The 27,932-nt window shown below is 38.1% G+C and overlaps 1 protein-coding gene across 1 annotated transcript in view; it reads right to left on the bottom strand.

The window, feature by feature from the left end:
* Positions 1-10,294: 10,294 nt before the first annotated feature.
* EGLN3 (egl-9 family hypoxia inducible factor 3) overlaps positions 10,295-27,932 on the bottom strand; it is a gene marked incomplete at its 5' end in the record, with an annotated part of 34,495 nt that continues 16,857 nt past the window's right edge. The window contains 4 exons of the mRNA XM_083350314.1: positions 10,295-10,527; positions 11,310-11,383; positions 12,718-12,854; positions 16,682-16,801. Of these exons, the coding sequence (XP_083206440.1) occupies positions 10,490-10,527; positions 11,310-11,383; positions 12,718-12,854; positions 16,682-16,801 (369 nt within the window). The 3' untranslated portion in view covers positions 10,295-10,489. The remainder of the gene's footprint in view (positions 10,528-11,309; positions 11,384-12,717; positions 12,855-16,681; positions 16,802-27,932) is intronic.

The following is a 27,932-nucleotide window of genomic DNA, read 5'->3' as shown; positions in this document are numbered from 1 at the left end:
TTCCCATGACTTCTCTTAATTGGTTCAAACTTTTTTGAAGCCAGCCAAGGTGGTAGCTAGCTAGCATCCACATCTAGAGATAGAAGTGCAGCCCAGTGAATTATGGGAGGTGAGAAAAGCCAGTGTCATAGCGCTGTTGGATCCTGGTTTGGAGGAATCGGAGTCGGAACTGGGATCATCTGATGGGGATGGTACGTCTTCTCTGGAATGTCAGGAGAGTCCAGGGGCTGAGGACAATGCTGTCCCAGGCCCCTCCAGCATTGGGGAAGTGGTAATCCAGATGCAGAGGATTGGCTGCAGATGGGCAGCAATGATGAGAGACAACAGATCCCCTCTGATAAGGAACAGCTGCCTCCCCCTCCTGAACTGTGGGGATAGAGAGTGGAGTGGAGGGAAGCTCAGAGGTGGTCTGCAAGGCTGCTTGCGAGGAGCCAGCCCTGCCCCACTCACAAGGAACACCTGACTCAGGGTAATTTAATTAGAGGCCAGGGGAGGATGAGTTCGTAGGGAATAACCATTTGTCTCGGCACACTCTCCCCTGACTTTTGGAAACATTGATTCATGGACTTCAACTGCGTATTTTGCCTTTGTATGTTCATACCTAGCTTTGCAGACTCTGACTCTGGATTGTGGCTTATGGACCTTGTTTTGCAAACTCTGCACCTGGTTTGTGGGCTTAGACGTTCTATTTGGGGTTTTGGGTCTCATGACTAGTGGACCTGGCTGGTGGGACTGGGTTCTATTGACTGTGGGTGGTCAAGTGGAGTGGAACTTTACCAACACCCCAGGAGGGCTGTCTGTCATGGTTTAGCAGTGCAATAAAAGACTTTATAGGTCTGCCTACCCGACCTGGGTCAAAACACCAGCCTTTGTTTCCAACTTCTAATCAATGTAAGCAGGCCCCCACTTCCAGTCCTTGGATATTCTCTTCAGTTATTTTTCTGGTCATCATTCCACTGAAACAGCTGGGGACATGTGTGGAGAAAAAATATTTTCTGTTTATAAAATTAAGATTAAGAATAGCAGTAAACATTTAATTCTATTCTGAGACTTAAAGAAGTATTATTAGATTTGATGGGACAAAATGGGTTTAGGCTGGAGAAGGGCCAGCAGAGGAGGAAAGCTGGCTGTAAATGGGGTGAGGTGGGTGGCAGGGGGCAAAGGAGGCACAGCCAAGGGTCCGTGCCTAAATGTCCCATTTCAGACAAAATTACAGTATTTTCAAAGTTAGACATATAAAAATGTTGAAGCAGGGAAACTAAATGGGAACAACTTCCTCAGTGTCAGGAGGGGAAAAGTATGCTGATGAATAATCCTAAGGAATTAATTTTAGTATAGATAGCAATGAGGATGGAATAAAAACATGGGTGAGTATTTTAATTAGAATTCACAAAGAACAAAACATTAAAAGAACTCCCTTTCTATTAACAATGAAAAGTGATCTCATAAATTACTAGCTGCCACTGTTTGCATCATGCTTTTATGTGAATAGTTGCTATTGCTGTATCTAATTAGGATATAGAATGGCTGCTTGCTAGCTCTGAGTGAACAGTATTGCTGTAGCTTTTTGGCCTCATCATCTTGCCTTTTGTTGTATGGGAAGAAAGGTAATAAAAAAGTCTTCTGTTTATTCTTGTTTCTCAAGACAAAAATCAGGATATATTGAGATAATTTAACTAGGTATAAATACCTGAAAGCACTATTTAAGGACTCCAGCATAGATTCAACAAGTGTTAGTGCTGAAATGAGAAATATAGGTGAGGATGGAACATTTCAGAACATGACTGGAATGTCAAGAGGATAAGTCTGCATTAAGCTTCTATACTTGTACACTATGAATCCATAATGACAAAGGGGCTTTTCCTGCTTCTAGGGTGAATATATAGAGATACAGATGATATAGATATTGATGACATAGAAATAGATGGCATAGACACATGATATGGATATATTTTGTGCAACTGTTGTATTCAGAGCCAATTCCAAGTTGGAAGGGATGGTTCACTTTCTTCTCCAAATGCTGGTTACAACCACTTTTGTTCATGTGTTCAGCAAAAATGGAAAGCAATTTTACCAATGTACTAGTATAGCCCACAGGAGAATCACTTTTTTCTTTTCTTTTGAGGCCTCAGTTTTGCTGAAGGCCTGAGGCCAAAATGAAGAAGGTTGGATCAAGAAACAAAGTTTTGGTGAGTACCTTCTTCCCCTGGGTCCTGCATGTAGGCATAGACTTCATAGGGTAAGCACTACACCCCATTTTAGTGTGTGTGTGTGTGTGTGTGTGTGTGTGTGTGTGTATAACATTATTTTTACAAATAACTTAAAGTGGCAAACAGATCCAACAAACCTTCCTCCTCCTATTTTCCTCACAACATCAACCCTGTGAGGTGAATTGGCTTGAGAGAGTGACTGGTCCAAAGTCATCCAAATGGTTTTCATGGTACAGTATATTCTTGTTACTAGGACTAAACTTTCACCTTAAAAGCATTATATGTATGTTCTTTTCTCATCAGACTATTGCTTGGTGATTTAATAAAAGGATAAAATAAAATGAATTGCCCTTAGGAAGCATTTTGAAGTGGATATTACTAAATACCTATTATTTTAATAGATCTGATCATTTCAAGCTATAAATTAGAAATCAAAAGTAGCAACATGAAGCTCTTCCCAGTCACTGTCTCCAGAGAGATCAAGTCTAGACTTAAGACCATAGTTAAGTTCTGTTACGATTGTGTAGTTCACAGACTTTTGTGATTGAATAACAAGGAGCAGGGAAGATTGAGCATTTATTCAAAATGTGCTACTGGCAAGTTTGCTCATGATACCTTGTAATTATCTGATACTTGTTGATCCTCCAGGAAATACTAGATAGACCTCTCCAACTTCTCTCCAACTTCCTGCTTTTCAGTTGTGTGCAGGTTGCAAATCCAGTGCCTTTGAATGGTTAATATGATTCAGGAAAACACCCAGTACAGAACTGCTTATTTACTTAATTCTGTTTGGTAAATCATCATTTGATGACAAGGGAAAACTAGGTGAAGATCTCTCTCTCTCTCTCTCTCTCTCTCTCTCTCTCTCTCTCTCTCTCTCTCTCTCTCTCTCTCTCTCTCTCTCTCTCTCTCTCTCTCTCTCTCTCTCTCCTCCCCCAATTGTCTCTGACTTTCAAAGATTTTATACATTACAGCCAGTGCTTTTTTTGTAAAGGAACAAGGTGCCGGAACTCACACATGTCATACAACCCGCCTTGCCTACCCTACAAGGTTCCATCCAAAAAAGCTGCCGGAACTCCGTTCTGGGCGTTCTATGACAAAAAAAAGCCCTTTCATTCTTTCAGTATTTTATAACTTTAGTTACTGTTTCCAGCAGTGCTTTTTTTGTAAAAGAAAAAGGTGCCGGAACTCACACATATCATACAACCCGCCTTGCCTACCCTACAAGGTTCCATCCAAAAAAGGTGCCGGAACTCCATTCTGAGCGTTCTATGAGAAAAAAGCCCTGGTTTCCAGGATTAATCCTGTATTAGCTTGATGGAATCTATCCAGTGCATTCTTTGCTAGCCTCATTTGCTAGCATAACTAATTTTTCTAAGGAATTTTATTGCATGATATGATCAAAACAAAATCATCTTAATTTGGTAAACTTAACTTCCAATGATATTTTTGGCTCAATGTCTAAAATTTGCTTATTTTTGCTGCCGGGGAATATGTAATAGCCACATTCAAACCCAAAATTTGAAAGAATCCAGTTTTTTTGTTTTTTTATTATCCAAGTTTCACAATTACAGATGGTTAGAGGAAAAACAATAGCATTTACTATTCTGCATTTGGTATTAAACTGATGTCCTGGTTTTCAGGATCTTTAGCTAATAATTGCAATGTCCCCTAGTGATATTCTGCATTTAATTTAAGTGCATAGTGTTTTCTGTTTGGCCAGTTTTGGAACCAAAGAAAATAAAGTCCTGATTATTTTGTTTTGACGCTCAATTTTTATCTTGATGTCACTATGGCTGACTATTATCTTTACTTTAATATTCTTGATGCTTAAATGTAGTTCAGTTTTTCACTTTTAGGATATTACTTTATCTGTTTTACATCCTCTTCATTTTCTGTTAGTGACATGGTGCCATCTGCTTATCTTAGATTGTTAATATTTTTGTCACCAAATTTTATTCAGATTTGTACTAAGATTCCTGGAAACTGTCAAGAATGCAACTCTGCCTCTTATCGTTTCCTATCTTTCTTATTTGTGTTTAGTGAGGATTTTATATAACATGAAAGACAAATCTAAAGAAAACAAAAGGAAAGGAAAAAAGTAATGCAGAAAAGAAAAAAAGAAACTAAAGTTATTAAATGTCTTCTCTGGCATTCTCTTCATCAGATAATTATAATCTTGTAATGCCTCCTCCTTTAGATGTTTTACAAATCCCTTCAGTTATATAAAATTTCTCAATGTATTTATTTCATCTATTTTTGTTGTTTCTGATCATTAATATGCCAATTTTGTTAACTGTATTCCAGTGCAAAACTTCCAGAGCTGACAGTATCAAGAATTGCATCAGAAAGAGCAATATAGCAATGATCATTGTGCTGCTTCTTCAATTTGAGTTAATCCCCTTCATGGGATGATGCCCCCCTTTCTTAATCCCAATCTGCACATAAATTTCTCTGGATGCAACAGCTCCCAGATAAACTAGTCATTCTCATCTCATTTTTCTCCAGAGAAATCTGAATCTGCTGTATAAAAGCCCCTTGGCTAGGATCAAGGACCAAAATCTCTTATCTCCTAGCTGTATTGAGGAGAGTTACCTCTGTGGGAACCCAACAGAGGAACCAAATAAGATAGTGGCATTAACTAGAGTTGTCAGCGTGAGAGAATTGCTGTACAGAGATCTTTTAGTTTAGTTGGTGTAATATTTCTTATAGTCTGCAGCTTCTGCTCTGCTTTAAGAGAAGCATTATTCCGTCTCCTTTCACAGAGTGTTTTTAAAACAGTGAAAAATAGAAGACATTCTCCAGGAGTGTGTAACTCGTCAGTCAGGGGACACTATAACCACATCTATCAAAATGCTGTTTGTATCTTATTTAATCAACCAGATGCTCCCCAGGTAGACTGACAGCTCTTTATTTTGGGATGAAAACAATGAAAGTATGGCATATAAATATTATAAATAAAATAAACTATCAGAACCCCTATTAGCTAATTCCAATAAGGTGGCTAGTCAAATGGAAAAGTTGTTCTGTTCTTTGTATTTTAACTTATTCAACTAATTCTTTTCCCTTTGAGTGATCAGAATACTTTTTTTCTAGCTTTCCTGGTTTCCCTTCCCTGTAAATCTTTTCATTTTCTCCCCAAATATCCTGCACCTCTGGATTCTCATCACTGTACTCTTCTGCACCTCTTATTAAATGTTTCTTCATTCATCAGAAAGGAAAGGATTACAAAAGAGTAAGCAGGTATACAGTGGGAAAAACATATTGAAAGTGATGCACTGGTACCGGCAGTCCCAAGCACACTAGGCAAACAACTGATTGTTCCCCATTATGTGCCTGCTTACTCACTGTAATCCCTTCCTCTACTCTTCAAGTTGGTGCGAAATGGGCCAGCCACAGAACAATATGTACTGACGATAAAGGGAATTTACATGACTGAGGAAATACTGTGAAGATTGTAAACATGTACTTTGGTTGTAAAATTATTTTTTCAGGACTGTCGTAACTTCCAACAATTGCTGAATGGTAACAATAAGTCTATTGTATTTTTATTGTCACTTGTACATTGCCTAGAACATTTAAGGGATTGGCTGGTTTAGATATTTAGAAATAAATAATAAATTGCCTATCAGTGAAATCAACAGTGGTTCAAGGCCACCTTTCCTGAAATTTTAGAAGTCCCATATAGAAGAAAAATGGACTACAATAAAATCCACAGCTTAGTTTATTGACTCCTGCAAGATTTTATTTCATTCTACATCGTTTTAAATAACACAAACACAAATGTGGATAGGATGGCAACATTCCACAGTATAGACCACTATCCAGCCCACCTGCCAGCAACAATGACCAGCATGTAGCCTGGCAAAAGGTTTGCCCTCCTGAGAGACGTAGGGAGCCAGTCACAAAATATGATTAAGAATGGCCAGCAAATTAATGCACTTTCCAAAGCAAGCAGTAGTAGAAATAGTTACATTGAAAAGCAATCATGCAGAAATAGAACACAGTATTACTCTTTTTTTCAAAAACGACATTTCTGAATTGTTTTTCCACAAGTTCCAACCTTATTGGAAACACATAAGAGATAAAATATATTTCATTGTGTTGTTTCCAAAATGTGTTATTAGGTTTAAAAATACAAATGGAGTCTTCATATTAAGAAGGTAAAATTGACTGTTTTGCCCAACTTTTTTTCTGTTGTAAATACAGTTTATTTTAAATGACTTTGTACAGTACTCAGAGGGATTAGGTCTGGTGTGATAATTATTGGATTGCATTTAAATTGACTATTAAAATAATCCTAGAAAGCTGTAATCCTGACAATTTAACAATGGATACAATATGGCAACTTTTTATAGATCGAAAAAATTATCTCACCACTCCATGAAATGTAGAATTGAACAGTTAGCCCTAGATGTGACTTTAAACTGTTTAGAAATCATATTTATTTATAAATGCAATGAAATTATTTCACACTTCACCTTTCCCCCAGCACACTTTTCAAGCCCAATGGGCAAGGGGGGCCTTCAGTCATGGCAAGAAAAAGGCAATAAAAGTACCTTTGCCTCTTCAACTATAGCCAAATCAACATTTTTTCCTGTTGATCCAATAACTTCATTGAAGCTCCATTGTGACAATTTTTTTTAACAAACTGCTTATTGAAAATGCACTCAGAACCATTAAAAGAAATGTTTTTGTAATAATCTGGAAGTTAATCATTTTGCATAAATAAAACACAATGAAACATTGTGATAAAATAGGTAAATAACATTTCACTACCACACTATAATCACAGCCAATTGATGATCTCATTAACTTTTCAAGTTCTAAATTGCTTAGGCAGTTGAATGGTTCAGCTATGATTGATAACAGTAGATTCTTTCCCCAACTATAAAAAAGCTGACACCTTTTACAAAGGATATTACACAGAAATTGTTACCCTATTTTTTCTCTTTCAAGACATAAGCAGTCCTCATGATATGCATCTACAGCAGGTGGGAACAATAATAAAAACATTTTTTATCTTAGGTGAATGAGAAAATAGGTCTGATTGCACAATCTTGCACGGAAATCATAAATGGGTTTATTTTGTCACGTGAATAGGGTAAAAACCTATTTCTTGAAAGAGAATGTGGGGTTATGAGGTGTGCAGTTTTTTTCCCTTTGAAGAAGCTTCTGTGGATGAAAGAGTTGTCTCCAAATGAAAGGAGACTGAAGGATGCTATGCAAGTTTCCTGATGCTATGCAAACAGATCTTTGTTTTTCAGACATATTGATCTGGATTCCTTTTTATTCCTAGTAATGAAGTACTAAACTCCTAGTAATTCCTATATATTTTAGTATATCTCTTCAAGGATGCATCGTTGAGATGATAATGGATTCCTTTAAGGTTATGGTTGGATAGACTTGGCAGTTGGCAAGGTAGACCTCATCCATTTCTTGACCTTCTACAACAGGGGTCTTCAAACTTGGCAACTTTAAGATTTGTGGACTTCAACTCCCAGAATTCCTCAGCCAGCCCTGTGGAGTTGAAGTCCACAAGTCTTAAAGTTGCCAGGTTTGAAGACTCTTGTTCTACAATTTGCTCAGACTGCCTTCCACTTCATGATCCAACTGTTCTCTCCCAATACTGATCAGCCTTGGAGCAAACATCTTTTTCTGTTCTTGAGACTAGAGACCTGAGACTTGGACATTCTGAAACAGAATAGAAATAAATATACTTAGGCTGATGCCCATCTTCACTTTCATGTGAGTGCTAGAAGGTTGGCTATTATAGTCTGTGGCAGCCAAAAAGAAACAAAAAAAATCTATTATAGTCAGCTGTAGTTTAGGAGAGTTAAGCTATAATCCATGTCAATCTTTAAGATGCTACCAGATGCTTTTCATTTTTTTAAATAAATACTATCATCTTTTGATTTGTAAAATCTGTTTGATGCCTACAAAATTCTCCTGCAGCAAATATATGCTGTATAGCCACACTTTCCTTACAATTATGAGCTCTTTACACAAGAAAGGGGAGGGGGAATCATTCACTAGCACAAATGAAAGCAATTAGTTTTTAAGTCTATTTTGCATAAGTCAAATTTAACTGACTGTTCTTTCCTGAAATAAAATATTTTATACAAGAAAAACACATCATAAACTCTCCATGTATAAAACTATGTGATCAAAGAGGAACATTCAAGGAAATATTTAAGAAGAAAGGGAATCATCACAGAGCATCTTAAAAATCAGACATCAAACGCAGGAAGGAGAGCCTTGTTTCCTGAAGTAAACAATGGCAATTTTGTTAGAAATTATGTTGCTTTATATATACTGTGTTGCTGAAAACATATTTTCAGTTGGATTTGGGCTTAATCTGCACAATTCTTAAATATATTAGCCTTGTTCTGTGGCTCATGTTTTCTGGAAGTGACTTCCATGTCTTCAGAAATTACTAGGAGATATCATATCAGCCATCCTATTTAAAGCCATAATAGTCAAAACTGAACTGAAAAGTTTAATTGGAATGAAAAGGAAGAATAAAAATGAAACCTGGAGAAAAGTATGGACACTTGGAAGAACAAATACAGTCTCCATCACTATATTCAAAACACTACTAGACACTACAGAGAAATGAACAATTATCTTCAAAGGATTGAATTGCATTCATTCATTGCATATTTTGACGAAAACAATTTGCTTTTTGTCTAAGTGCATTTACTGCTAAGCTTATTCATTAGAAATTCTTTTCTTTGAAAAAGTGACATTAGAAGAAAGGATGTGCTTCATAAGCTCTCTCTGTAAAACCCATGGCTTCAATGCAGTAATTTAATCTGTAGCAAAGTGACATTTGGGACCACATTTTATATTTGTATTTGTAATCTCAATACGATACATCATGATAGCAACGTCTATCCTGACCTCATACTGGTAACACAGATCTATGAATCTTATCTTAAATATTTTCATAGTGCATCTGCTCTCCAAGATTCATGCTGTATGACACTGCATAGGTACAGCAAGTGGAACATTCCCATCTAATGCATTATTTATTTATTTATTTTGCTGGCATCTCAAGTCTTAAGACTGAGTTGTAAGTCTACAGTTCAAAGCACACTTTCTTATGGGTTCCAAAACAACAGTGATTAGGTCTGAAATTCAGTTGTACAATCCTAGCCCCATTTATAACAGATCCAACATTTACACCACAACCGAATGCCAGTTTACATGCCATTTTCAGTGGCCACTGCAAATGTTTCCCAAGTATAACGGTTGAGAGCCAGCTGGACATGGCTTTCTATGTCTCTTCAACAGCTAGTTAGTCATCAAGCCCATCTTAACAATAAGCTTGATTGCTGGAGTTCATTTTTTGTCACATACAATATGTGACTAGTGGAAGATCAGTTGAAAAATAGTAAAATGAAATTTGATTAGATGATTTCTTGGCATACTTGCTCTTAGCTTGCCATCAACATTTCCCAAAGTTTGTAATGGGTAGGAGCTGGAGAGGGTGGCTAGCTATTTTGCCAAACAGTTTAAAAAGATTATAAAAAATAATTCTCAGAGCTAACCCACAAAGGAAGTACTTTTTAAAAACACTATAGGTAGGTGCACAATGGCTACCACTTCTATTTGGGGGCTCTAAAAAAGGCAAAGTGATAGAACTGCTGTTGCTTGGCTTGAACAATGTGGATAAAATCCAGGCAATTTTATGGCAAGTGAGAGGCTTTGATTTGGCAACGAGACAAGCCAAAGAAGTCTCTAATAGTCTGTAAGTAAAACGATGAGGCACACCATCAAAAGCTCTGCAGTGACATAATGAATCTGGCTCCTGACAAGTATGCAGTTCTGGTTTGCATCTTGGCTTGCTTGTGTTGCTCATCTGAAGTTTGCCAGTGAGGATCCTTCGTAAAGTTCCTTCCTACTGAACCAGAAAATGTAACTAAAGTGCAAATAGACTCAGGTTCCTCCAATTGTTCAAATATTTAGTATTTTTATTACTAGTATTGCCATCTTCACCTTGATATCATATGAGATTTGGTGATATTCTTCATTCTGGTGGCATTCTTCAATTAAAAGGCAAGAACAGAAGAGGGATGCTTACGCCAAATAGAAGAGATTGGAAGCTGTCATGAGTACCATCATGGTAATATGCAAACATTAGTTAATGTCAAAAATAGTGCATTGAAGAATATCCAATAATCATAAAAAACAGACCATGTAATCTTTGGATCTTATTGCTTGCAAACAGTCCGAAAATTATCATTATACAAAAATTGTATCAAATCATTTGTTATTCAGTCTTTACTGAGAACTGCTTCTGTCTTTCCTGCATCTGCAATGAATAATTGAAGAGATGGTTAAATAACCACGCAACAGAGAAATAAACAAATTCATACTCAAGCCCTGCACCAGGTTAATAAGCATGAACATTTCATATGCACTTTGATGACTTTTCTATTTGTGTTGTAGAATAGGACACATAAAATTATAAAAACAATATAATAGGAGCATGAAACTTTAACACAAAAAAATCCCCTATCAGGAACTGTAAGTTAAACATAGAATGTACATTTAATTCACTTCCAAATTTTCTTCAGAATGCTTAAGCAAAGAGAATTTTAATTTAAGACTGAAAAGAGCCAATCCTATCATCTTTTGGAAGATACCCTTAAGTTCAGTGCCATCACAGAAAAAAATCCATTTTCCTACACACATAGCATTTCTCTGAACAAAGATATGTAGAGAAGAATTTCCTATGAAAGTCTTGGTAAAGACAGGATGGTATGAAAGGAATTCTTTGAGATGTCAAACTGATTGTTGTCACTGGGGGGGATTATTGCTATTGATTATTTTTATACTAGGTTTTTATCTTTCTAAGCCACCAGGAATCAATGAGAGCTGAATAGCCATATAACTTTTCTTAAATAAAATAAATTCATATTTGGGTCCCAGTCATTTAGACATGAAACATAAAAATGAACAGAAACTTGTTTCAATGTGTAGGGCTTACATTTCTGGACTAGGCAAGGTGTTCTTTATGTAATTAATTCTGTGCCATCAGAACATAGTAGAATGTGTTCCTGGAATACATGGGTAAAAAATAAATTCTCATACCAACTAAATTCCTGAATTTCTTTTTCGCTTCTGCTCTTTCCTCAGCATCGAAATACCACACCGTCATTGCATATCTACAAAGGGGGGAAAATCCATGATCCATTACATTGAGGCTTTATTATATGTTTGGAAGTTCATAGAGCATACAACTTATTATGTTGCTTAGTGACTTTAGATGGCAATAGTTTCAAATATGAACACAGTAAACTATCTTCTTCATTTTGGCATCTTCAGCTGTGCTGGAATTGCAACTCCCATTACTCCTATAGGCAAACCCAACCAAACTGGAGGGCACCAGCTTGGGGAAAACTATTGTGAAGTCTGTAAGTCCTCCTAAAGTGCCATGTCTTGCTTACATATTGCTATGAAAAGGGACATCATTGGAAAGAAGCAGATGGGCACATTCTCTAGCCAGGGCAAAAGCAATTATTGAGAAAGCATCAGTATCACAGATGCAGTAATGCTGAAAGAGGACTTCACTATTTAATTTGGCACCACAAATAATTGCCATGGGTGCTTGTGACAAAGAAAAAAAATGTCTAGATTCCAAGAAAGCCATTACTCACAATTTGCTATATGGATCCAAACACACCTATCAAAATTTTACCAATTTTAACTAAATTGGTTTTTTTAAAAAAAAAAAAACTCTCAAAGGGTTTGTGTGTGCATGCACAGGTATATAAGTGGGTTCTTTAACCAAGGCTGAATATCTGGCACACAGAACTAAAGGACAGAAACACTCAATAGAGCCAGGAAGTTAAAATTAATTTGCATAACTGCATACTTCCCCCCCCCCCCTTTCTGTTCAGTCATATCTGATTCTTCGACATTGCCTGGGCAAGTCCTGGAGCTTTCCTGGCAAGGTTTTTTTTTGGAAGTGGTTTGACATTGCCTTCTGCCTAGGGCTGAAAGAAAGTGCCTGGCTCAAATTCACACGGCTGGCTCTGTTACTAGACAGACTAGAACTGTGAATGACTCTCAGTTCCCAGGTTGATGCCTTAATCACTACATCAAACTGGCTCTTAACTGCACACTATGTATATACACATAGTAAATACCAATCAGTAGATATTCAATACAGAATTAAACATGGCAAAATGCAATGATTTCCTTTTCAATAAAGGGATTAGTAAAATGTGCGGATAAAAGAGCACACTTCCATATCAAAAGTGTTTCTACATAACAGATACTTCTATATTTCCAGTATAATTCCCAAATTATATGACTTACCCAGAGTATTGTTCCTTTCATCAAGCAAGTTTCAGAATTCATATTTCAGAAGTCTATTGGATTCAGGGGTCTTTCCTGAACCTGCTACCTGAAATCATTTTACTGTCAAGGCTGGAATAGTACATCTAACTATACATGAAGTCTGTCCCTAATTAAAACCCACACCTGCAGTCTTTACCTTGTTGCATAGGAAGGTTGCACTTCATGTGGGTTCCTTCGGTCTGACCAGAAAAATAGTAATCTGTCAAAGATGGGTTCGACATCTGCTACATAGGACTTGCCCTCTGGGAATATTCGTAGAATTCCCCCATGCAGCTTAAACAGAAAGAAAAGAACAAGATCATTTTTTGATTACACAGGATAAGCAGACGGCTTAAAATGTATATATGTGCATAAAAAAAATAAGTCAGATGGGGAGATTTACTGAGGACCCAACTGGACATGAAGGGGGAGAATGAAGAACTCATCTGCTGATGAAAAATTTGCCACAATCGTTGGGGCCCCTTCCTCTCATCTTCCTTCAATGGAAGAAAATCATTAACCCATAATCCCACGGCTGACCTATGTATGTACCATTTGTGTTGCTGTTCCTGAAGGGTCTTTGGATATAATATAGTCTACGCTCCTGCCAAATCACATTCTCTCTGCTCTGCTCTACTGTAATGGTAGACATTTTGACTGATGTGCCTGGAGACATCTAGCACCAATTTAGGTGTATCTCTGCCAGCTGAGAAGCACAAGAGGGCAGTTGCATCATTTGTGAGGTATTAATGGGAATAATTAGTGGGTAATACATGGGTCAGCTTGAAGCACTGGTTACTTCTTTTCCCTGGTACCATGAATAAAACTAGGAATCCCGATAAATATAAGTAAATGAATGCATTTTTAAAAAGGTAATCATGTCTAAGAGCATGATCATTGTTAAATATAAAGCAAGTAAATAGTAATGTACAGATAATACAATTCTTTAAAACGGCTTTTTTTACTTAGCCAAATTATTTTGCTCTTTGTGTTTCATGAACAAATCTTAAAATGAATCAAGTATTTGTTGTGTATTCACACGTTATGTGATATGTTGTGTTAATGTGTTCTAAGTTATGAGGTAAAACCTTCGGCAGCTTTTGACAGCTGTCAAAAGCTGCCGGAAGCAACTGCGTAAGCGTAACCGCTTGACAGCTCTCGGCTGTCAAGAACCGCCGGTTACTGCGCAGGCGCAAGTTAGCTTGACAGCTCCGGGCTGTCAAAGCTCACCATCACCGATTGGTCCGCACGGACAAGCGGGAAACCGGCACAGCCCTGATTGGTCGCCTACCGGCCACCTGGGAATATAAATAGATGGCATTGTGAGACTGTTCCTTGCCCGGTTCTGACAATAAAAGGTTTTCCGTTAGCCAGCTGTCTCGCGTACTTCTTCAGCTGACAGAGCACTGGCGATGAGGATGGGATTTACTGCTTTGCGCTGCTGAAGTCACTAGCCAAGGGAAAGAAGAGATTTTTTTTTCCTCGGCTCAGAGCTAGTCACGGCTGAAGTCACCAGCGGGAAGTACAACTTCCCAACGCCCGCGAAGCAGTACCCACAACCGGGACAGTATGGCCAACCTCGGCCACATCCGCGAGTTCAATATTCGCCACCCTGAGTGCTGGGAGTCGCATTGGGGCCAGGTAGAAGGGTTCCTACTGGTCAATAAGATCACGGACGACCGGGCCAAGGCAGCAGCACTCCTTTGCCTCAGCGGACCAGCCGTGTACGATGTGGCCGTAGGACTTTTCAGCCCAGAGCCCATCGCCACCATTCCGTATGCAGAACTCACGGAAGGACTGAGTAAGCATTTCATGCCAACCAAATCGGAACTGTTCTGGCGAGTAAACTTCGCGCGGCGTTTCCAACTCCCCGATGAATACAGTGGATGGGGAAAACAATGCTCTTTTTCTCAAGACTTTCTGACCCTAGTTTTGTCTGGTTTTCCTTAGCAGATCTGTTATACTCTTTTTTGTTAAGATAAACTTCTCGCTATCATATCCAGACGGAAAATTTGAACCACTTCCATTCCCATACTTAAGTGTTATATATAAGGAGCAAAATAATTTTTTTTTAAAAAAAGTTTTATTTTCTGCTGGAAATTCTGATTCAGTTTGCTCTGTCTTTTCAGAAGCAGGCACCATAGTATGATTTCATATAAAACTACATGCGTTGTAATTTATTTAAATGTAAACATTTGTTATAGCAATTAAAATGTGCAGAATCCCTTGACAATTCTTCAGAGAACACTTTATTTAGCCATTTATTTTTTTAACAAAAAGCTGGAGGATTCTTGATACCTTCTAAGTGTTGGTGGAAAGCAGTGTCCAGAGATGCTGCACCATCAACAGGTAATCATTATTATTATCTATTAGATTTATACCCCATCACCATCCTGTCTATAAAGTTGACTGAGAGAGAATATCACATTCCAAGTCGTAGTTTCGGTGGCTGAGGGGAAACGTGAACCTGGCATGGTTACCAGGTTTATGTCAGATTATGCCAAAAGCAGGTTCACCAATTAACATTGTCCCCTTTTTCTATTTAAAACTTTCTCAGATCAAAATTTTGTTAAGTTTTGTGCTATTTATGTTTGCTGCTATGTTCAAACTTCTGGACTATTATTTTGCTCCTTTCTGTTTCTTAATCCAGAATGAAGAATACCTCACTGTTCGTTTCTTTTTCTTTCCTGCTGTTCCAAAAACATTTCTTTAACTTTGACACTGTTGTATCCAAATGTACTTAAGAAAGTGAGGTTTCGGTCAAACTCAGTGTCCTTAAAGACTCCACTGTGGCTATGAGCTAGATTTCTCTCTCTCACTTCCCAGCCACTCAACTCGTGAGTTGACCACAAGGATCTTCAAATCCTGTGGACTTCTCCAGAGGAGTGCAGGTGGGGAATCTTTAGGTCACTCCTTATCTGGAGAGGCTCCCTTGGCCTGGACTAGTTGACTGGCCACAGGTAGCACTATAACACAGTCTTCGCTCCCTCAAAGATGTCCTAGTTTGCCATAGTATTCATCCAGAAAGTGGATCTGCCCAGATTTAATAGAACACTACTATAACACCACTCTCTGCATGCCATGTTGACAGTGAGGTTTTGCAGCCAGATTGTTATTATAATCAAATTTACATCTTTCTTATCCAGATAACATCTGTGGTCTTTTATACCATCAAATATATATTCATCAGAGGGCTGCAGTTAAGAGTTCTTCCAGTATACTTATTACATTGGCATTAACGTACAGAGTTTTAAAACATGTAAATAATTTCCTTTATTGCTTGGATGCATCTAAATTATAAGAAATGTCCCTATGTCATCTATTCATGTTGGTGTATTTTTTAAAGAAAAGGAAAGGATTGTTTTTATTTTCCACTCTGAGAAAAGTCTGAGGGATCTCAGTGTCATATTAAAAATAATGCTCAAGTTTTCCTGGGTATCCACAAGAGTTGGACATGGTTTGAAGTGGGCACACTTCTAGATTCAGGGCTTTGAGTAGCTGAAAACCGATGCTTTTGACAGTTAGCAAACCTAAAGGCAGAATGTCAACTTGCTTTTCTTTAAATATATCACAGCAAACAGCCTCTAAGCTCTCCCACACATGTTAGCAATGTGTTTTTTGAGGCCAAGGCATGGTAAACATAGGGAGATCTTATACTGTACAAAGGGCAAAATCAAACAAATATTCTTTTTTCAAAGGCTGTTTTATATGGGACAAAAAGAAAAGATAACCACAGCTGAATCTGCCAATCTTCAGTTAAACTACCTCAGTTGTCAGAATCCATTTATTCCTTTATAGGCACCCATTTTTTTTCATCAAACTAAATCCTTTGTTACCTGTACCTTTAAATAGTGACAGTCATGCCAATAGCTCAGAAATTCTAAGTTATCCCCATATTCAATAAGCTGTCCATCCAATTGAAATTAAAAAATAATGCAAACATGAAATGGATTTATCTTCACATCTCAGCTACCCAGAAGCAATGGTGTTGTTGTATTCAGAAATTTCACGGTACTTCATAAAATATGGAAGAGCAAGAAAACAACTATGTGGAGAAGAATTGTTTCTGGAGTAGGTTCCTTTTGAGTCTGCAGCTCAACTACATGTGAGGAGCTACATACCTTTGAATCCCAGTTCTTGTTCAGGTAATAAATGCAGGTGATACATCGCCCATCTCCATTGGGATTGTCCACATGACGCACATAGCCAGTTCCATTCCCAGGATAGCAAGCTACCATAGCCTAGAAAGTGATATAAGACAAGAAAGAATGAGGCTTAGTATTTTTTCCTAATTTGGCAGTTTTTTAAAAAGTTTCTATTTGCTTTTCAGATGCAAATCAAAATATAACTTTAAGCTATCTGTCTTACAACTGAATAGTTTCTGTAGATGCTGTTAAGTTTAGTCAGACATATTATATTCTTCAAAGTAATTCTGCTCCTACAGAGCAGTGCTTTTAAGGAGAAATGTTCCTAGTGAAGATGGTGATATTAAATCTTCATTGACCTGACTGACTAGCAAATGTAGGCCAATATTAACAGTCAGTAAAGAAATCATGGAGGCTATGAATAATTTTTTAAAATGCAGCAGGATTTCACTTTATTTTATTGAGTTATTTGATCAATTTATATGGCTGCTCATCTTGCAGCATAGCAACTCTATTTAAGAATAATTGTCCACCACAACTCTGAAATGAAACAGTTAAGATACACCATAAGGGCAAATGGTTGGAATATGATCTTAAGGTCCATTCCATTCCTACTGGACATTACCAAGCAATACATGTAATATATCTACAAATGTCTTCCCTGTACCACAAGCATGAGGACCTTTAGAGATATACTTTTGAATTTGAGTGGAATAGCCTTCCGTATACTAATTATCTTTCCTGGGCATTTATATATTTATTTCAGATTTAAATTATTTTGCAGAAAAGACTGTATCTCACCAAAGCACCCTGCCTCAATTGGGTACCTTTGAAATGTGTTGGTATTACAAATCTTGTAATTGCCAGAACTGTCAGGCCCTACACTTTTGGAAATTATTTGAATGGGTTAAGAAGTATCCTTAACTTGTAGAAAAGTGTGAATACCACTTTTTTCAGGTATTGCAACTCAGGCTATTCCCTCTATATTCCCACTAAATAAACACAATAAAACAATCCATTTTCCACCCCTCAGGATGTTTATATCTAATGCCTTGATGAAAGTAAAACTTAGATACTGTGCACAGTTGTTCATTTCTTGTTTATATGGGACTGTAAGCTTAAACCACAGAATTAGCCAAGTAATTTCTTGTTTTAATATTTTCATGCCTGCTAATATAACCATCTTCCTTTTGTGGAATTAATCAGAGGACTAAATATGAAGCTACCCTCTTTAAGAATCATAAGAGAATGCCACAGAGGATATGAGCAAAACCACATTTAGTACTGGTTATGGAGGAAATGGGCTCTTCACAGTACATACTCATTCTGGGGGTTTTTTTAACGCAACTAGAACCATGGCAGAGGCCTAAGGCTGCCATTTCTGATTATAGTAATCACCATTACCATTTCATGAAACCCAAAGCTCTATGGCCTGAGGAGGCAGATTTTAGTAGTCACAGCAGCATATTCCTCAACTCATTTTTCTCTCAAAGACAAAGGGCATCATAGCATAAAACCACAATGTGATGACAAGACTGTGAAAAAAAGTTAATAGCTGGTGGGACAGCAAAGCAATCATCACTCAGAATGGCTTGGGATAATTAGAAATGAACTGCTACATTTCTGCAGGGCAACAAACTAGGGAAGATTATATCTCCTTCTTTCTTCCCTCTTTCAAAGAAAATCCCAATAGAGTACTAGTTAGGCATTTTTTAAATATTTCCTTAGTTACCACCAAAGTCCATTTTACACTGCAAAGAAAGACAAAACAAAAATTTACTTCAACAAATCATCTGTCATTTTCATTTGAGAAACCTAGACTTAATGGAAGTTTTCTACATTCTTGCCCTTTTTCATGGAAAACAAGACAGAATTACCAGCTCTTGGAAATTAAAAATGGAAAGAAAGATTGCAAATCCAATTTTTCATCATCTGGTTCACATCTTTTTTCTCACAAGTACTTCAATCCACCATTTACTACATCTTCTGGTGCATTTTCTCAAATTAATAAATACTTGGTTCTGTAAATTTTTACTGATCCAAATATTTATTGAAGGAGCAACCAGGCTTCAAGTCACTTGTCTTCTAACCTCACAACCAACTGTAAACATGTATGTGAGTTAAATTTGGATGCAATATGTAACTTGGGCAAAGGTTAAATCAGAAAGGTAACCTATAAATAAGAGCTAAGGGACGCGGTGGCTCAGTGGGTTAGGACGCTGAGCTTGTCAATCAGAAGATCAGGAGTTTGGCGGGTCAAATCCCAACTGCCACGTATCAGAGTGAGTGCCTGTTACTCATCCCAGCTTCTGCCAACCTAGCAGTTTGAAAGCACATAAAAATGCAAGTAGAAAAATAGGGACCACTACGGTGGGAAGGTAACAGTGTTCCATGCACCTTTGGTGTCTAGTCATGCCAGCCACATGACCATGGAGACGTCCTCGGACAAGCGCTGGCTCTTCGGCTTTGAAACGGAGATGAGCACTGGCCCCTAGAGTTGGAAACGACTAGCACGCATGTGCGGGGGAACCTTTACCTTTTTAAATAAGAGCTACTTGTTTTAAGGCACGGATTGGTCCTGCTAGAATATGTAAATTTTTGTTCTTTCTGAAAATGATGCATGCAATCCATCTGAAGTTAGAAGACCGAAAGGAGCTGGTGTAGTATACTTATTAAAGCAGGAATAAGAAATCTAAAATCCTCCACTGATGATTAGAATCTCCTTCTTGCTAGCTGCAGTCAAATGCTAGTCCAACAGCATCTAGACTGAACAAGGCCTCCACTTGGAAGTCTCAAATTTAGTCCTAGGCATTGTGAAGTGGGAAAATTTGAAGCATATGAAAGCCTGAAGAACTACTTAAGGACTTGACTCGTGTTCTGTTTCCTCATCTTTGAGAAAAACTTCACATCTGAACAGAAAAATGTTCTGCACAAGAAAGATATACTTTCACCAAAAGAGCAGGTAGTTCAGTTTAAAAATGAGAGCAAAAAGGAATACTGAAATATTATAAATTTCCTTAAACCAGCAAACAATTTGGACAGAGGTTTGTTTCAATTAGCAGATCTTTCTGGATTTTCTAGGACCTTTTGAAAGAAGATTATCAAAGTTCCAGCTGGAATAATTCCAGCACAGATGAGGCTGGCCTCCATGTAGAAAACTGGCTGTTGACTGCTTCTTTTTGAGAAATCTAAAAAGCAAATATTGGAGACAGAAGAGGAAAAGGACCAGAAGGAGGAGCCAAGTGTCATATCAATAATTGTAGAATGTAACTTAAAATAAATGAAAGTGGCCGAATCAATATGGATCACATCTTCCTCTGTCAATGTCCCAAATAATATTATGCACTTTGCATTTTCATAGCTATGATATTGATACATAAACACCAAGTTTATTTGAAGTCCTTGTTTCTGTGTTTCATGCTGATTTTTAAAAATTGCTTAACTCTATTACTTAAACGAACCTTGGAATCCACTTTCAGTGGAGACAAATATACAAATACATTGTAAACAAGCATATAAGACAAAGAAGGTAAGCTATTCCAAACAATGTTGTTTATTTTTTTTTAAAAAGGGGGTGGTGGTGCACTTGAACTGTGTTTTCTTACAATAGGCTTCTGTAAACTAGAAGCATGTTGGAAGTCTGTTTGAACCAGGCTTGGAAATGGAATCCTGGGATCTTAACAGCCGAACACAAAGTCAAGGCAGTCTCCAAAACAAGTAGCAGAATTCTTCATGCCAAGCGCATGCTACGTATGATCTTAAGTGGCATAGTGAGGGATTTCTTTTCATAGCACTTTTCTCAAACATGGCTTTTTTTATGAGCCTAGAGTGGATGACGAAGTAGGAGACATTTATTTCCTGAGCCTCAAGTCTCAAGATTCTGGGCTTGAGAAACATTTTTTTTTAATTTGCCAGCTTCAACAAGAGAAACTGGTTATTTCCAGATCAAGTGGGGGTTGGGAAGAGAGCTCTCATGCAGGGGTAGCCAATCCATCTCATTTTGGATTCAGATCAGCAGACTTAGGTGTTTACAACTGCAGTGTTTCAATGCTGCAGGCTAGCAACACCCTATTGAAAACTTCCACCTCCAAAGCACCGACAGTTTTAGCTTCACCTTGTGAGCCTTGCCTCCTGCAGATATGCAAAGGAATAATTCCAGTTCAATGTGTCTGACAAATGTAATTTTTCCATGTAATAGTATCAGGCAATTGTAATGTAATGTCACAGATATGCACTTAATACTGGCCAACAGTTTATGTTATCGCTTCTTATTCTCACTTATGAAGTTGCCCAGAAATCCTCTCCTGGTTTAGCATCTCCAAGCAAGATGACTTAAAAGACTTCCTGACTGCCACCTACCTAATATTTTAAATTAGCAACAGCTATTTATTTTGTTGTTGTTGTTGTTAGTTGCGAAGTCGTGTCCGACCCATCACGGCCCCATGGACAACGTTCCTCCATGCTTTCCTGTCCTCTACCATCTTCTGGAGTCTATTTAACAGCTATTTATAGTTGACCTCTAATTTTTGGTGTTTATTCTTGGCTTAAAATTCAATACTGATTTTTTGTCTTTTCAAAGAATTTAAAATATTTCATTATCCAGAACTAACTAATGATATACGGGTACTCCTCAACTTACAACCATTAATTTAGTTACCATTCAAAGTTACAACAGCACTGAAAAAAGTGACTTACAACCAGTACTCACTCTTATGAGTGTTGCGTTTGCGGCATCGCAGGATCATGTGATTGCCATTTACAACCTTCCCAGCTAGCTTTGGACAAGCAATGTTCACAGGGGAAGTCCGATTTGCTTAATGGCTGCATGATTCATTTAATGACCACAGTGATTTGCTTAGCAAATAGTAACAAAAAAGGGTCAGAAAGTTAGGTGTGACTCATTTAACAACCACCTTGCTTAGCAATAAAAATTCTGGTCCCACTTGTAGTTGTAAGTCAAAGACCACCTGTACGGGAAAATGACAATCTCCATGACATTTTAAAACCACTTGTTTATTCATCTGTATTTTGCCTTTTTAATCCCTTGGGGTTTTTTAAATAATTATTTATATACATTCTTTAATACCTAATAGTTTTTTTTTAAAAAAAATAACCACCAGTGTTATGAATGAACAGACCCAATCAGTCAATTTCTGTTTCATTTCCCATCAATCTGGACATCACACTCAGAGCTGATCCCGATTATCAATTTGCCCCAGTTTGAATGTAGGCTACAGAGAGTCTCAAGCGAAGGAATGGCCACCATCAATTTCTACCCACCCCAGCTCACCGAAGGGCAACTTCTGCCTGTCTTCTTCTGCTACCTATCAAAAATAATGTTTTCTGTCTTGTGTTAGTTCAAGTAGTGGGTCCAGTTTACCCTTGCATTTCATTATAGGCCTACACCGCCACATTACTTGGCTTTTAAACAATGAAATTGATAGAGTTCTGCCATCTGCCCCTTCTACCATGAAATATATAGCAAAATGGTGCTGCCTTTTTTTTCCTTTTGCTACTGATCCAGGAAGGGTAAGAAACAATGGAAATTCACCAGTCAGGGACCATGTTAAACCTAGTTCAAAGAAAACTATGGGTCATTATCTGGCCAAAGTGTAGGAAACTACTGAAATACAGACAGGATTTTTGAAAGCCAGCTTCATTTCCACCTGATTTACTCGAAGGAGTCCAGCAATTTAAGGTTGCAGTGTGGAAAATTCATTAAAATGAAAACAGTGGATTTCAGCTGATGAAATGTATATTTTAAAAAACAGGAGCCTTTGAAATAAAAGGCTTAGCACCCCTAAGAAAAAAAATCTACTTGTAATTCTATATTACTTAACATTATTACAAATGGCTGTAGCCGTTCACGCTTTTTCTGTCTTCAACCTTATTGTTCAAACAGGAATTTTAATAAACTCTAAAGCAGGCAACTATTCTAAAATTTAAATTGGCCTAAATAAAAATATTATCACTGCGTATTTTTCATTCTGATTCTTACCATATATAGTATACTAGGTAGGACTAGCAATCTGATTCAGAATGAACTGGCACAATATTTTATTTGGTTCACCAGTCATGGGATCAGATATTTTAATGGTTGTTCCAGGTGACCTCCAGGAAATACAAGAGGTCTTGAGAAAGACACATTTACAACTGGTGAATTATTAACGCTGATCAGAGTATATAAATCTCTACAGGAATTTGCTCATACCCAACAATGTGTACCAGATTAACTCATGACTTGGGGTGGGGGTAATGAATGGGGAGGACATTGGTCACACTGGTTTGGAAGCAAGGGCCAGATCAAAATCAAATTAAATTTTACCTTATGATAGAGGAGGGAGGAAGTCATGCAAAATTTGCCTATCAACAATTCTATCCACTTGGCATGGCTGAGGGTTAATTTTGAAGGTATAAATTAATGAAATACGTAAATAAAAGCCTGTGATTCCCATTGTAAAACAGTCTGTCAAAGCAGGCTGCATTTTGTCACATTGCATTTTTAGGACAAAGCAAAGCGCTAAAGGCTATGACAACAACACTGAGGCTGAAGGGAATTCACTAGATAGAGAATCATAATTCTGCTTGCAATGAACACCTTCGTCTCTTCCCATTATCAAAACAATTAATCTTCCTTTTATAAGGAGGGTGTTGCCTTGCTCTTTAGCCTCACATACTTCAGTATATACTGTGATGAATATTTATCTGTAAGCATCGTATTGCTCGTATGCTTTTATTTTAGCTTTCATGCAGTCCTGACTCTTACACTTTTTTTTTCCTTTTACAAAGTTAAAATTGCTGCCAGCGGATGTTCTCTTTTATGTCTACAGAAGCACATGTAATTTCAAGAATCATCTCTAGACCAAAGCACTGCCTGCTGAGAGCAGCCGTGCAAGTGCTACTTGAAATGCAAAAGGCTGGGTGTTTTTTTTTATTTTCTTTTTAGTCAGGACAACCCAAGTTCGCTTCCAATTAGCAGAAATAAACATTCTTCCTGCACTGATGTACACACACACATATATATATCCACTCTTTCGGTTTATGAGCATTTCCTCAGAACCCTTGTGTGATCTGGCTCCTGGCCAGCCATATGATGGCTTAATGACAGTGCTACGTGCAGTGCGTGAGGCTATCAGCGACCAAACACTAACATCTCTCCTGAGTACACTTCACAGAGAAACGGATGAAAAAAGGAAAAGCATATACAAAACATACAGAACTGATTCTTGCTGAATACTTTCAGAAATCAGGGGGGACGGAGGATGGGAGCTGTTCGTCTTCCCTCTCCTTTTCATGACAAACACATATATTCAGAACTTTTCTACTTGTTGTTTTTGTTACGGTTGTTTGTCTCTCATATTTTCTTTGAAATCTCAGCTCAGGAGAGTGAGCCAAGAGGGAAAAGCATAGCAATTTGCTATTGTTTTTCTTTTTTTCTTTGGGGGGGGAAAAAAAATTCTAAAGCCCTGTTTTGACAATTTCAAAGCTTTAATGTTCTTTTACGCCTTCAAAAAATTGCTGCCAGTTTCATTTCTCCTGTGCTTTAAAGGCTGCGAGATAAATTTTATAAGAGAGAGACCACGTTCATTATTGTTGGGGTTCCCAGCAAGAGGAGGTCGGGGGGGGGGAGAACACCAGCTCCTCCTGAAAGCCTTCCTTGAGAAGCAACTAAAAGAAATTTTGAAAGGCAGTAGGTGGAAACTATTTAGTTGCACATAAAATGCTACTTCTCCCATCAGGGTGAAAGCAACTGAGTTGAAGAGGAGTTGTTTCGTTTTTTCAATGTCCTTTTAATGTTACTGTCCTTAGGATCGTTCCATCTTTTTAAAAGTAAGTCAAGAGAATTAAAACAACACGCGTATAATTTAAAATTGCATTTAAAAAGTGAGTGGGATTTTAAAAAAAATGATTTCATCTGTTTCACAAGGGAATGCATACCCCTAATTTTATACAGACACGGTGGCCACTGCAGATAAGGTCCTGCACTCCTGGTGGATAACAAACAGAGCAGGATTTATGGCAGAACTTATTCCTATGCATCCTAGAATTAAGGAGCAGATGTAAAGGAAATTTAAAGATCATCTAATATAATTCTTCCTGCAGGGACAATTCAGGATCTGCTATATAGGATAAGATTCTAGAATTCCTGACAGACTGCCCTATGCTGTTTAAATATTCCCAGCATAAGAGAGCCCACTATCTTCTAAGGCAATCTGTTCCATGGTCAGTTTCTCTAATGTTTAGCAGAAATCTATTCCTCAGCTATTTCCATTTCTACCTTTTTCTCTGGATCAACAAATAAATCTGTTCATCTTCCACTAGACAGCCTCAGATATCTGAAAGGCTGTTATGTTTCTTCTTAATCTTTTCTCCTAAGGCTAAACATATCCAGCTCTTTCGATCATTCCTTCTAAGATGTGGTTTCCAGACATCTCCACATCCTGTCTGCCCTCCTACTCTAATTTGGTGAGGTCCTTCTTGGCAAAATAAACTGTCAAGATACTTCAGTAATCAGCAAGATTACCCAAAACACTGATGAAAAAAACTATGAAGGACAATGAATAACAGAAGGGCTCAACACAAAATGAATAAATACTTAAAGATAATTGAAAAAAACTTAAGACAATAGGGTGGGGTGCATTGTGTACAGGACTACTTTTGATTTAAATGCATGCAAGATGAATGTACGTGTCCCAGGATAATGTTATGGGATCCAGTATGGGTTTGTCACCTCAGGGTGTGTGGATGATGTGACTGTGCTGTTTGAGGGTTGGGTCAGGAAGCTTAAGCGTTGTGCCAGCTATTTAACCAGGTTATATGTATGGATGTCTGCCCAGAGCATGGGCTCCAGTACAAGTCCGAAAGCTTGGAAGAATAAAACTCTGGTCCCGGTGATTGACTTGGATTGGATGCTGGATGCATTGCTGCTTTAAAGCAATATACATTATGAGTAATGGGACATCCTAGCCTTCCAAACTAGTTCTCATTCTGGAGCCAAACTTTAGGCTAACAAGAATACTCATAAGGTTACAGAATATCCACAGAATTACAAATGTCAGAATGTCCATTAGATCAGGGGTCCCCAACCCCTGGTCTGTGGCCCAGTACTGGTCTACAGCATGCCAGCAACCGGCCCGCACAAACAAGCAAAGCCCCATTTGCGAGATGCAGGCAGCACACAAAACCCCACACTCTCCGGTCTGCGGAAAAACCTCTCTCCATGGAACTGGCCCCTGGTACCCAAAAGGTTGGGAACCTCTGCTTTAGATATATAATTAGCTGTGTTACAAGCTGTGATATCAGCAGTAAGGAACAATTAGTGGCAACACTAGCAGGATATAGCAACAGGAATATGGGGGGACCAGTACTGTCTTGACAAAAAAAGCAACATTTATCCGAGGACATCATTGTAAACTGACAAGTAATGCTGCAGTTTATAAGCAGCTACCAAGAGCAAGCTTCAAACGTGTAGTTTGAGCCTTGGTGGAGCAGTGGGCTAATGCCTCCTTAAGTAACACCAGCTGCCTGCAATTAGTGCAGGTTCGCATCCCACCAGGCTCAAGGTTGACTCAGCCTTCCATCCTTCCGAGGTAAGTAAAATGAGGACCTAGACTGTTGGGGGCAATAAGCTGACTTTGTAATAATGCCGCTTGCGGGGGGAAGCCCTAATAAGCAGGCATATACATAGAATGAAGGCTATTGCTAAGCACATTGGTTTGTGCTTAAATTGTAAGCCGCCCTGAGTCTTCGGAGAAGGGCGGGATATAAATGGGATTAAAATAAAAATAAAAATAGTTTGGAACAGCTGTATTTGCATATATTGTGACCTGAAGGTTTTCTGGACTTGTAGCTCCTGCTGCATTAGCAGGTGGAAACCATGACCAGGTCTAAACTCAGACAAGATTCATCAAACAGCGCCCAATGTTGTCAATGTTAATACTCAGCATGAGCAGAGAAAATATTCTGTCATGAGACACATGGGATACTTGGCCTTCCAGGAATCTAAAAATACATTCTCATTATAGGCATATGAAACATCTTCCTCTTTTTTCAGCTACAGGCTGAAACTGAGACATGATTAACATAAAATAACCCAAGGAGCTTCATTTCAAGTTAATCTAGATAAAAACTATGACATATTTGAAACCAATACTTGAATTTTCTTCTTGTCCTTTTCCCTCCTGATCCTTTTTTTTCTCTTGTCTTTTTAAATGAAAGGCCTAAAGCAGGGCTGCCTTTGTTTTAATCTTCTTTAACTCAATCCAAGAGCCCTTCAAGCTAAAAAGTGCAATATAAATGCATCAAATAAATGCATCTGCATGACGGTGGAGAATGGCTAGTTCATTCACGTGTCCCATAAAAGAACATGGCCAACTTTCTTGCAGCCCACCAACTGAATGCAGAACATTGGAAGATAGAAAAATGTAATTGCTTCCTTTGCATTTGTATAAAAAAAGCTAAAAACAAAAGCTTTTTAAAATTCCCCCTCTCTTTCTCCATTTCTCTGCTTAGTTGAAATCCATGGAAATAATTTATATTATACAAATGGGTGGCCCTGGACCTATTCTAGTCAGGGCTACTTGTTACATGGATCTTTCACATATGTAATACATCTCTTTCCCCCACCGTCTCTCTCTCTCTCTCTCTCTCTCTCTCTCTCTCTCTCTCTCTCTCTCTCTCTCTCTCTCTCTGTGTGTGTGTGTGTGTGTGTGTGTGTGTGTGTGTGTGTGTTAGAAAGTAAGGATATGCTTGGACCACTCTTTCTTTCTGAATAAAGGTAACGTTTTGTCATTACCCCTTCCCCCCCCCCTCTGCTCTCAAAAAAATCAGCAGAGAAATGTTAACATTTCAGAAGAATTCCAGATCAAGTCCTTCTTTCTAACTCAATCTGCTACCGGGTGAGAACTCTGCTTGCTCTGGCAGTCTGTAGTTGGGCCCAATTTTCTCAGCAGGTCTACTCAGAAGTAGAAATACATTATGTGATGGACATTGTGTCTTCCTAGTACAATTTCTAGTCAGTAGAAAAAGGTAACCTTGCTGTTACAGGCACATTTTCATTTCTACTCTGATCAATGGTACCTATGGAGATCATTAAACTCAGCAAGATGGTGGATGGAGTGTTAAACACAAACCCTGCCCATTTTGTACATGCATAAGTGTCACACAAAGATTCAAAGGTGCTGGGGCTTGTATAGCGACCCTTCATGCATCATCTGGTCAATGCTGA

This window comes from Vipera ursinii, assembly GCF_947247035.1.
Source record: "Vipera ursinii genome assembly, chromosome: 1".
NCBI classification, from domain to species: Eukaryota; Metazoa; Chordata; class Lepidosauria; order Squamata; family Viperidae; genus Vipera; species Vipera ursinii.
Note: the sequence above shows the minus strand (reverse complement) of the source record. Positions and strands in the feature narration are given on the sequence as shown.